Consider the following 12661-nt stretch of genomic DNA (forward strand, 5'->3'; position numbering starts at 1 on the left):
GGGTTTTTTATAGAATAAGTTTTCATAAATTATAAAAAAATAATATTAGAATATATCGAGTAGCTTAATAAGATTTCGAGTCGAGTCAGGTTGAGCTCGTACTCGAGCTCGTTTATCATACGAGCTCAATTGTAGGCTCAAGCTCGAAGAAACTCGATAAGCTCGGCTTGCGAGCTCGTTAATAAGTCGAGTTCGAGCCGGCTAGACTCACTTACATCCCTACTCTAGTCATGGAGAGTAGGATTCATGTGTTGGGTAAGGATTTAATATATATTACAAGAATTATTAAATTTAGGGTTTACTAAATCCTATTTGATGCCAATCATTCCCTCATAGTCAATGCACCCTAGCTTCCTTTTCAATGCCCAAGTTATGCAAATTTAGATTTTGTTTGAGATGACTTTCTTACCATTTTTCAAAAGTTTTTTAAACTAAAAAATTTTGTACTGTAAAGCTATTTTAGAAAGCAATATCAAATAAAACCTTAAATGTTAATCACAGTAATACCACATTAATTACAGCAGTGATTTTTTTTAGGTATGGAAACACTTTACCTCTTCTTCAGAGCACCATAGCAAATTATTACAGTTTCCAAATTTTATTCCTATTCATGCAAAATGGCTGATGATGTAAAACATTCCTCTCCAGAAAAGTTATTTTCTTTCATCATAATAATGGCTGAATAAAACTCTTTCTCCACCTTACAAGTTTTTCCGCTCCCTGCAAAAGATTCACAGTTCATATTCAGATAGTCAGATACAATAGGATCGCATCTAGTGATTAAAAATATGCAGCATAATAAGACTTATTTGACATAACTTTCTTATTGTTTTAAAATAACTTTTTAATAATAGAAATTAAACTAAAAATTTGTGCACTAAAAAATTATCTTATAACTGCCCCAAAAGAGTTGAATGATTGATTACCAGGACAACAGTTAGATTACTTATAGATAAAGAACAATTCTTAGAAATTGATGGGTTTGTTTAAAGACACCTCGATAGTAAGCTCTGCAAGCCCCCATTAAATCCCTCTTAACTACAATGATTTCATTTTCAGTCACAAACTGAGTGAAAGTAAAACAATTTTTTTCTATCTGCACGCTTTTTGATAGTTATAAGTTCACAAATACTGGATGAGAAAAACGAATAATTATTGTACAGTCGACATTCAGCATAAAACTCATTGAATAATCATGACATGAATCATTTAATATATTTTTTAATTATAGTCATTGTTGCGGGCTAGAATATACGCGGCGATAGAGTTGTAATTTTTACGTCTTAACGTTGCACGGATATTCAGCTCACACACAGAGAACACAATGTTTTTTACGTGGAAAACCCTTAAAAGGGGAAAAAACCACGGGGCATAGCACAATTGAAAATGATTCCACTAGAATTTGAGTCGGTTACAATGGGCTGACTCGCCTCCGAGGGCGATTAGATTACAAATAACAATTGTACGATAGAAGTCCGGGTGTCAGGCGATGGTCTGGCAAAACTTCGGGCCTCAAATGGTGGTCTTGCAAAACTCCAGGCCTTAAATGATGATCCGGCGAAAGCGAGGGCCTCAGGTGGAGGTCTGGCGAAGGTAAAGGCCTCTGGCAGTGGTCCCGAGCGAAGGTGAGGGCGGTGGTCCGGCAGAGGTGAGGGCCTCCGGTGGTGGTTCGGCAAAGGTGAGGGCCTTCGGTGGTGGTCCGGCGAAGGTAAGGGCCTTCGGCTGTGGTCCGACGAAGGTGAGGGGCCTCAAGTGGTGGTCCGGCGAAGCTCTGACAGTGGTCTAGCGAAGCTCCAGCGGTGGTCCGACGAGATTCCGACGGTGGTCCGGCGAAGCTCCGGCGGTGGTCCGTCGAGGCTCTGCCGGTGGTCAAGGAGGAGTTTCTTCCTTCTCTTCTCTTCTTGCTTGAGATCCCCTTTCAAGAGAAATGAGGGGGTTTATTTATAGATTTTATGGAATGGCATGGCCCGTAAATAGGTATGAGATCAGGGGTAAATGTGGAGTGGTTGGATGGACGGTCGATATTGAATCCTTTGATCATGCACCGTTAGTCAGACATTTGGCCTTAATGATTTTGGAATTCAGTGATCTTGGGCTCGTTTGATTCGTTTCGTCGAGCCACTCGATTCGACTATAAGCTCATTATATTTGGAAACCGTTTGGTAACTCAAACAGTGGTACAAAGCTTCCAACAACGCTTTGGGTCCTTGATTTGAACTCATTTGGGCTCGGATTGAGTCGAATTTGGTGTCATTGAGTTCGTATTTCCGAGACGCTCAGTTTGACTGTAAGTTTGTTGAAATCAGAGTTTAGGTGATCCCGGATTTAATTTTTGAAATTTCTGTCTTTATTTTGCCTCGAGATTCATGCCCGATCAAGATAATTTTTTGATAATATATCAATCATAAAACAAACTCTCAACAAATTTACTCCAACAACCTCCCCAAGAGCGCAATAACATGTTCACACCAATGGCAGATAGACATGAGGGGAGTAATTGATATTAAATAAAAGTTCACAGAAGGAAAAAAGATTTAGATGGAAATTAAGAGCGTTTTCATCTTTCATCTTTAAATGAAATATCTACCATTGAGATCATCTACAGATTTTACTACTTTAGTCGTACATGAGGTATAAAACTTGACATATATGAATTTCAGAGACACTTCAGAGTATTAAATTCTACAGCTGAGAACATTGCGAAACTTTATTTTCCTGGAAACTAGAAAAGTAAAGCATAGGTGTACCTTGCGTCGCTTGACAGCTAGTTCATTATCTACAATTGAAATGGTCTTGAAACCCACAGGATTGAGGACCTCCACATAGCTATAAAAGAAATCAGATGGCAAATTAAGTGAAAAACTGGTTCATCATTTTTATGGGCTCAAGTAGTTACAAGAAATTATGATGTATATAGACCCAATGAAAGGAACTCACTCAGCCACAGATGTATTGTATGGCGGTCCCCCTTGTTGATCTTCCAACTGGACGATATAATATTAATAATGATAGCAATAAAAAATAATAATAGAAATCACAAATAACTTAAATCATCAAAGAAAGGATGCATTTTATGACAACTTAATGTTGGTATGCTATGGAGGATGCAATAACCAGAAACCAAGAGTTTTACCTCCTGAAAAAAAAAATGATTAATTCAGCTAACATACAATTAAAAAATATATATTTATAAAATGAGGCTCATCTATAAATAAATGTATGTACAAAGGTATCAGAAAGTGATTTGGGGTTCATAGAGTGGAAATGTAGACTTAAGCTATATTCTTAAGAAAAGATTACTTCAATTCCTTATTAGGTTTCGTTTGGGACGGCTTTCCTTCTGCTTCTTAAAGCAGCCTTTCCAATACAAAAGTTGAAAATTTTTAACCCAAAAGATACTTTAAAAAGCAGCAAAAAAGCGGTCCCAAAAGAAGCCTTAATCTTGCATGATTTGTCACGTTTGCACTTTTCAACTAACCATTTGATATCAAAATTCATGATGTCCTATGGTTTCTTAAAGATTAATCTGCAAACTTCACCAATCGCCATGCTAGCTTTATAGTTTTGCATATGCAAAATAACATATGAAAAAGAGCAATCTTGCTTCATTGAAGCATGTTTTTGGCGTTATTCTTCCGCATTAATCCGTCCGTTTTTTGAGGATGTCATGCTGGGGGAACCATTTTTGAATCAGCAATTTTTAAGTACGCAGCAGGCAGGATATATGCATAAATTTTAAAATGCTTCCCTATTTAAAGACATTTCAAACTTTTGGAACGACAAAAATAAGCTTTAATGCTTTGCGCACAAAGCAGATTGTTGGTTGGAGCTGAAGTCAGGAAAAAAAAACTAAAAAAAAAAGTATTGTGTTCGAGGACCTTGCTCATATGTACCTTTTCTAATAATCTAACAATAATCATGACCTTGAAAGAATTAACTGCAAATGATACGCTTAAACACTTGTGAAAACTAGACCAAATCAAGAAAATGGAAACAGTAACTCCATACAACAGAAAAAACAGTACAAGCAATATTTCAAAGAAGACAATAAAAAGAAAGATTCAGCAAAGCTCATATCTGAATCTTCATAGAGGCAAAAGCCTAGTAAGCTGATGAAGCATTTTATATTTGCATAAAGGTAAATACCTCCAAAGGTATTCATACTCACCAAATACATGAGTGTAATAAGTTCTCCATCCGGTTTTAGAAGTTCACTCACTTTAGTTGCCCAAGCTGACCGCATTGAGGGATGTATAGCACAGAAAAACCTGTGATCTAAAATTCAGAAGATGCGTTTCATGAAGGTGGGGAACTAGCAGCGCCAGTAATGAAACTCACGTGTAATCAAAAATCACATCAAAAAGCTCAGATGGGGTCCAAGTGAAGAAATCTTCTGCTAGGAAAGTGAAATATCTTGCATTTGGTAATGAGGAAGACCACTGGATTTAACAAAAATAAAGCAGATAGTCATGTTTTATGCCAACGTTAGCTTAACAAAACTTACTAAAAAGAAACCACAGATGAGAGGTTTACAGATATGAGAGAACGTAGCAAGAAAAGTGACTTCGCTATATACGAACCTAAGATACCATTACTAGTTGATAAAACGCAAAGTCGCCAACAAATCAAGACAAAGTTGGTAAGATTTTAATTATTGCATATCAAAACTGATGTGGGGAGAATCACCAAAGAAGCATGATGGAGAAGAGCTCAACAGCTCCAAGAGACCAAAACAGCCAAGCTGTTCTAAAATCCAAAAATATTCATTCATATCACTTCCCTCTTACAAATCCTATATTTATAAGCTAGCAAAAGAAATCTAGATAAAGCAAGAACATTCTAGAATTCTTGTAACAAACTAAATATCATATGCCTAAGGAGTATTTTAACTAATATGCTCTCGTGGGAGATACGACCCCGACGTGCCAGCGACGTGGGAGGATCGTGCGAACAGGTACGATTTTTTTTTTTTTATATTTCCTTTGTTTTGTTTTGATTAACAGAGGTCCACAGTGGTCAAAATTGTGAATACTTAAAAGAAATTATCCAAATCCAAGGCTTCCTCCACCTTGGTTTTGTCCACCATTCTGCACCTTGAATTTCACAGCTGCTCTAGATATGTTTGACTTTCTAAAACTACTGAGGAGAGCTCCCTGCATTGTAGCAGGATACCTCTTGTTTGTTTCCTCTCCAGCAAAGAATACCCTACCATTGCCGATGCTCTTTACCAAAATATCATAATCAACACCAGAAGATCCAACAACCACATAAGAATATGATCTATATGTGAACTTATCTACTCCCCAACGAGTGCAAATAACCTGTAATGGATTAGGAACCTGAATTCCCTTGGGAGCGAACATACCGCGAAGAATACTGAGCGCCCTTTCAATTGGTTCCATTGGAGGAGCCTTCACAAAAGTAATGGTTGGTTCCCTACCCTTCCTACTCGAGCATAACCAGAAATCAAAGCCGTTTAAGACACAACAATCCGGTCGGACAATTCATCAAATATCTTGCGATCAGAATTCAGATCCGAGAACCGAGTATAGACTCAAGTATAGAGGCCGATGGAGCAGGCTTTGAGATAAAATCATTGGGCTTAGGGCATCCGCACAGAAGCATGAGAGCAAAGAGATGGAAACCTAGTGGATTGGCAATTGCTGAGGTTCTCCTCGGCGAACATAATCCAGGAGGAAGGCTACCGCTCACTTGGTATCCACAAGATTTCATCAGAGTTGCCATGACTGACATGAGGATGAGAGCAGATCCAGCTTCAGGGTACCCAGGGAAAACCTACCGCTTCTACAATGGCAATCCAATCTTCAAATTCGGCCACGGACTCAGCTACTCCACCTTCTCCTACAAATTCAAATCAATCGCTCAAAGCCACCAGATGGAAAGCTGGTGTTGGAACTCCTGAGGAGTGTCGAACTGCATGTCTGCACCTCCAACAGAAAGCGGGATGGTACAAAAAATCGAATTGATTGAAAGATCAATTATCTGGAGGGATGAGAGATTGCCAAACTGTTTTGGGAGATTCACGGCATACATCCCGGTCCAACTTGACAAGAAGAACGGTGGCTTATCTGCTGCATTCTTGCGAGAAGAAACATGGCGATAGGTGATCATGTGAGCAGAATGACGACCGATAAGCGAGTAAGGGCGAGAAGTGCAATGCTCCTAGTATCATGCAAGCCGACATTGGAGAACACCACCGAGAAGGGAGCGTCGAGATCGATTTTGGTGTACGGCTGCATCAAACAGAGAACCAAAGCTAGGAGGCAGAAATAAGAGGTGGTGATCGACATGGCGCTGACGAGTCCAATCAGTATATCCTTGGCCGGATTCTTAGTCTCTTCGGCCATGGTGGAGACGGCGTCGAAGCCGACGTAGGCGAAGAAGAACGGGCCGACGGAGGCCGCCAGAGATTAGATCCGGGTTGCCGAGCCAGCTGCCAGCTCACGTCATCTCCTCGTAGGTGCTGGAGCTTCTCCTCCCGGTACAGCCTCAGCGGTTCTGGCGTGTCTCTCGGGAGAGGCGGCTAATCGGCGATCAGAACCATCCGGAGCCGGTGAGGAGATGGCGGATAATCGAAGCAGGAATAGAGCTAGAGATCTTGGTATGAACGGAATCAGACATCGAAAATGGGGTCGGACAGACGGACGAGTAACACGAGAGTGTGGACAATGGTCGGACTCGTGCGTGAGACGGGAACGGGAGGCGGATCCACGAGTTTCAGGGCAGGACTGTCCGACGGGATGGATCTGGTCGTTGGGGAAATCGCGTGCTGGGGGGAAGCGAGCGCGAGCGAGAAGGATTACGCGAGTGTAGACGAGCGCGAGAATGGGCGGATGCCTGCTGTCGCGAGCGGCGTGGACGGCGGGCATGGCCGTTTGCGCGAACTGCACAAGCACGGGCACAGATCACAAGTCGACGAGTTGACTGCGAGGAACGCGAACAAGGTCGCGGACGGGGGAATCATGTGTGGAGATCTCTGACGGTATGGTTGCCATCAGAGAGCGATTCGCTGGTATGATTGCCAGACGATGGATTCGCTGGTATGGTTGCCAGCGGGATGTGTAGATTCGCCGGCACATTTGCCGACTGGTGGAGGCTTCGAACGTCGTCGACAGCCTAGCTTCATACATGGCCTTCCCTAAGCATCCAAAACCCCGATCGACGTCAAGGGTTGATGTAGCAGCATCCCAGGGCCCTGATCGACGTCAAGGGTCAAACCTCGCTCTGATACCAATACTGATGTAGGATCGTTCAGCTAACAGCACAAACAAGCAGGATTCAATGGAATAGTAAGAGCTTTGCAAGCTTGCAAGAGCTGGATACTTCTATTTGCCTTTGATAATAAAGATAAAAAGCTACATTTCATCTCATCTTGTTTACCTATATAGAACCTCTGGCTAAAAACGGAAAAAGCAATAAAGGTGTAAAATATGCTGTCTAGTGAAAAGTAGTACTATAAGGAGTGGAATAGAGCATTCCACTAACTAACTAACTAAAGTCATAGAATTAAGTATTCCGCCAGAGAAGGTTAAGGAAACGTCCCTGCACCGAAGCTGATTGTATGATGTTCCGCATCAAAAACTAACTTGTTTGAGTTAGCCAAAAGTCAAAATAATCATGATGTGAAAGCCGGGCCAGTGGTCTACCTCCCACCGTGGATGAATAGGCACCTGGTGCCCAATGCCCACACCATCTGCGCCATCTGTCACGGTAGCCATGGCAACTGCTATGCCTTGCAGCAAACTAGAGTCCTCGCACCATCCTGAATCTATAAGATCATGGCTGCATGATAACTTACAAGGAATAGGAGCTTCTGGAGGGCTTACTCTCGTGTTGCACACATGGAACTAAGGGATGCTAAAATATTGCACCCACCATGTCATTAGGTGTCTCTTAATCTTCCTATTATTTTTCCAAAAAAAAATTCTTAACGGTTCTTTGCCAATCCTTCGACATTCATAAAAATGTGAAAGACAGCCATTCTATATGCAAATTGTTGTTTGTTATATTTGATTTCAAAGTCCATTGGAAAGAACAGTGATTTTACTCTAATCTTTATCAGATTCAATTTGAAGGTTATTACAATTGCAAAGAGAGGAACTTAAAATTTTGATCATACACAATATTAATATATATTTTTAATGGCATGCTCAACCTGGGTCCATTGTCTTCTAAAAAAAATATGATGTGTCATGTCATGTTCATATCCCTTCTGTTTGTGTATGTACATTCAAATGAGAACACTAAAAAATAAAGGCATCTTCAAAACAATCCCCTTGACTTGACATAATACCGGATAGCGGTCAAGGCCACTTGACATGTGCAGTGATGGCTAATCTATTCTCTTCAATAGTCCAACAACTTGGCATCTCCTAATCTTTGGGACAACCTTGATCAGCCTCATCCAGCTTCAATGAACCTTAGCAACCTAATACCACTTGTTGCCACCCATGGCAAACACATCCTCTACCTGCTCTTCAATTAGGAGAGGAGATAAACTTATTCCCCCTTCCAATCCCACTCTTAAGGGATGAGCGGGGCAAAGCTCTGCATGATCCCGGTCCATAAATATGCGATGGCAATTGTTGTAGCTAGCTCCTCGGAATGCCCATCCTACTTCAGTTCAATATACATGAAAGAGACTGCCCTCTATCTGCTTCTACCATCATTACATGGTCTGTTGCCCCCATTCAGAGGATCCAAAGACGATAATAAGCTTGGTTGTTTGATCTACTGTTTTGGCGGCTAGGGCGCACCTGGTGAATCAACATGGATAAAAAGAGATATGGCCAAGTCTGAATCAACCTAAGCCCATAACTGAAATAATCATATCCATGTAATCACTCGAAATGGGATGCACACTAATTGAAGCTCTATAAAATTTTTAAGTTTAACGTGGCACCTTAACCATGGATTCCCTCAAAAGGGTGCCCAATCAATGGTGTCTAAAGTTGAAGGATCGGATGGAAACTCCCATAGTCGCTTTGTCATTCATGGGTTTCTTAATTAAGATCAGGTTGGATGACCTGAATGCCAAAAATTTCTCCCAGAGAACAATGCTCTAAAGAAGCTCCTACATTTTGTTTTTTAGCTTGAGCCAAGACATTTTACATCAACCACCCAACCAGCACATGGAGCGTCTCACAAAACCATTTATTCAAAAAATTTAAAGCTAACAGTCATGTTCATATTTTAATTCATTCATCATATTTTTGCAATTTCATTTTTTAAGTGGGTCATGCATAAAATTTGAATTAGTGTAACAAATAATATCCAGTCCTTCATCTTTCACAAAAGCTACACTCAAGTAAAATCTCTGAAGTTTCAAGATCTAATGGATTCTTGTTTGCTTATGCAAACGCTTACATGGGCTACATAAAATGAGGAAAAAAATACATACATGCTGATGGGGTTCATGAGAATTGAGAAAATTCATTTAATGAGTTTGTTGGGGGAGTATAGCTTCATTCTTCACAAAATAAGCATACCTCTTTGGCCTTATTAAGAGCAGTAATTGATATATCCAAGCCTACGACAAAGCGCACAGGGCTGGCCATAGCAACCACATCATAACCCTGCACAGACAAAAGCAGATTTGATTATCAAAATTAATCAAGCTTTAAGTAGACATAAAACAATTCAAAGTGAACAAGGGGAGATAATAAATGAAAACATACATCTAAAATTATGGATGAACATTTTAAATAAAGAAGTGTCTTGGGACTATTATCGTGTAAAAGGACACCATAAAGGCTGAAAGAAAATTTTTATAAAACTGTACTTAGGTCAATGATGATGTATAGAAGTGTTGTTGTGTGCTCCGAAAATTCGGCCCTGGCCTCCCCCGCTGCTTTCGGGGGATTTTTAATGGATTAAATTCTGGGATAAAATTCTGGTAAGGCAGATTGGGTTTGTAGATAAGACATACCCAGAGATTTCGCTCTTATTTTGCGAAGACTTTATGATATGAGTTCTAGTTTCCTATAGGCGCAAGCCCTTATAGTTAATTACCCCTCCCGATCACGAGAGAGAACTTTCAATTAAGGCTAATTTTTAATCAGATACATAGAGATACGAGTTATCTGGCATATAGTAGCGCAGCATGGGCATCTGAAAATGTGATATTTAAGATCAGAAATTTCACCATCTTGCACTTAAAGCGGATGGTGGGGGAATGGATGATGGACCCAATCAAGATCTTATGGTTCCGTCATCCCGGGCCAATATGGTCCATGGTCTACTTAATCATAGGAGGTAGTCGACCCAACCTAACAGAAAGATCCTTGTCGTCAGCCATAGGTTGCTTCGTCCAAGGGTACCTTATAGACCTGGGGTAGGTATTTGTCTAATGGGATAAATTTGAATCCATCTTAGCTAACAGAGGGCTTTGTGCCCTATCGATTATATCCTATTGATTCATATCTTAAGGATTTGATGACATTGGGGAGCTTACGAACTCTGGCCATAACCGTAATGTAGCAGTGTCATTTGGTGCAAACCACCCGATTCAGAGGGCTCCAGTCATAACCGTTTATCCTGCGGTGCCACTTGGTGGCAAAACAGCTAATTAGAGGACACGTGCCCCGTCCCCGCTGCCAAAAGACTATTTGAGAATGAATCTTAGTGATATTCTCGACCAGACATTACCTCTTTGTCAGCTGAAGTAGTTTTCAATTTGTCTACCTCAACAAACTATTACAGATGGTGGATAGATTTTACTTTAAGTGATTAAATGGGTTAAATTTCAATTTTAAATATTTTGGATTTTGAAATTTTTGGGATTTTTAGAATCTTTGAATTTTGGGCACTGAGCATTTGGGATATTTGAAATTGACCTCCAGTTGAGATCTTCCTACTACGCGGCCATCATCGGGGTGTATGAGGTCATTTGCATTTGTGGATTGAACCATGTCGACTCTGTCGAGCTGTCGTCTGTCGATAAAGGATCGGATAAAGGATCGGGTTCCTCGTAGGTTTCAAACCTTTGTTGATGAATTTCTTTTAAAACCTTGAAAGCCTCAAATAAACGTATAAAATAGACATTTCAGTCGATACTCTGACCGTATATCTATTTGATTGTTCAAAATGTGTCAACTCTTATCAATCCATATAGAAGGATCAGGCTCAAACTGCTTTCATTTATTAACCTGCGCAGTATCCCTAGACGTCACGTGCGTATCCGTAACACGCTCGTCAGGGCCCATGTGGATTGTGTGATTGCACATGCCCTTTTGTGTACCTATGTGTATTCATATTACAATGCATCTGTGGGGACATTTTGGAATATTTAATGTCTCTTGGTTGTGTGGGTAACTACCATTTGAATGCAACATTCTATTTGGAATCCTGTACACGCATTCTGTCCTTTTGTTAGAATGTTGCGGATCCAGTGGTGTGGCATTGTGCTGATTATCTGCATGTTTTGCACAAGTAGATTGTCGTGCACTATTCGTCATTTTCTGTAAGTAGATGTCATGTAGAACGAAAATGCTTTGCTAGAGAAGGTGGACAATCTCCAAGTGTCTCCTCACAAAAGCTGAAATGTCCCTTCAGAAAATCTGAAATTTTCAGATTTTTCTATGGGAGAAAGAGGAGTACAGGAAGTTGGGAGAGGATTCCAGCAATTGTCCAGCCTTGGTGTGAAAGAATTGGGAGAGAAGTTTTCCTGGAAAGGAGAGAGGATGCACGGGACATAGAGAGAAATCAAGAGAATAATTTCCTTATTCCACTCTCAGCCTATGGAAGGAATTAATGGCTCAGTTTCACGTGGGGGATAGGAATTAAATTGTGCTTTAATTCCCTGAGATTTGGAAATTCTGGACGGCACACAAAATCTGTCCAGAAATCTGGACAACAACTTTGACTATGACAATTCAGGATTCTGGCTTTCTAGATGCAAGAAACATAGCTAAGTATTATGGGGAATTCTCTGCCCAGCAGTGGCGGGGAATATGGAAGTAATTTCAGGGCATAAGAAGCATGCCAAATAAGTCACAAACTAATACGGAGAGAAAGGGGAAAAGGGTCGGCTGGTTATAGGAGCATTAATGGGCTGATTGACGGCTTCATTGGGTGCATTAATTAGATAGGAGAGAGAGGCTTAAATCTGAAATTAAATTTCAGATTTAAAGCTGCGATTAATTCCTTAATTAAAGGGAGGAAATTGAGGGGGCATTTAACTCCTAATGCAATTTTGAATTTGAACTTCAAATAACATGCAAGAACCAAGGGGGGCATTGAATGAGGTGATTTAAGACTCTTAGATTTGAATTTAAGAGTTATGAAAGTGAAACAATAAATCAGATTTTGAATTTAAATTTCAAATTAATTTCAATTAAGCACTTTCCAAAAATAGATGAACTAAATTAGGAAAGAATTTGAAATTTGAATTTGAATAATTTCAAATTCAAATTAATCCCTAAATAACCCAACCAAATTAGGAAATCCAAAAGGGGGTGGAGAGGGAGGTTTGGCCGGCGGCTAATGGGGGTGGAGCCGGCGGCAGGGGTTCGGGTATGGGGGATTTCGGGTGGAGATGAATCCGGTGGCCAAACAAAGATTGGGGAGGAGAAAGACGATGGAAAAACAATTAAAGAAGAGATAAAACAAAAACAAGAATAGAACGAAAGATCGAAACAAA

General features: G+C 40.4%; 1 protein-coding gene across 1 annotated transcript in view; it reads right to left on the minus strand.

Annotated features, from left to right (window-relative positions):
- Positions 1-457: 457 nt before the first annotated feature.
- The window catches only part of LOC110091958 (probable thiol methyltransferase 2), a 16895-nt gene continuing 4691 nt past the window's right edge, over positions 458-12661 (minus strand). Inside the window, exons 3-8 of the mRNA XM_020816271.2 lie at positions 9510-9596; positions 4339-4439; positions 4169-4268; positions 2938-2984; positions 2748-2826; positions 458-720 (exon numbers count right to left, since the gene is read on the minus strand). Coding sequence (XP_020671930.1) covers positions 667-720; positions 2748-2826; positions 2938-2984; positions 4169-4268; positions 4339-4439; positions 9510-9596 — 468 coding nt within the window. The 3' untranslated portion in view covers positions 458-666. The remainder of the gene's footprint in view (positions 721-2747; positions 2827-2937; positions 2985-4168; positions 4269-4338; positions 4440-9509; positions 9597-12661) is intronic.

This window comes from Dendrobium catenatum, unplaced genomic scaffold (assembly GCF_001605985.2).
Source record: "Dendrobium catenatum unplaced genomic scaffold, ASM160598v2 fragScaff_scaffold_743, whole genome shotgun sequence".
In the NCBI taxonomy this organism is placed as follows: Eukaryota; Viridiplantae; Streptophyta; class Magnoliopsida; order Asparagales; family Orchidaceae; genus Dendrobium; species Dendrobium catenatum.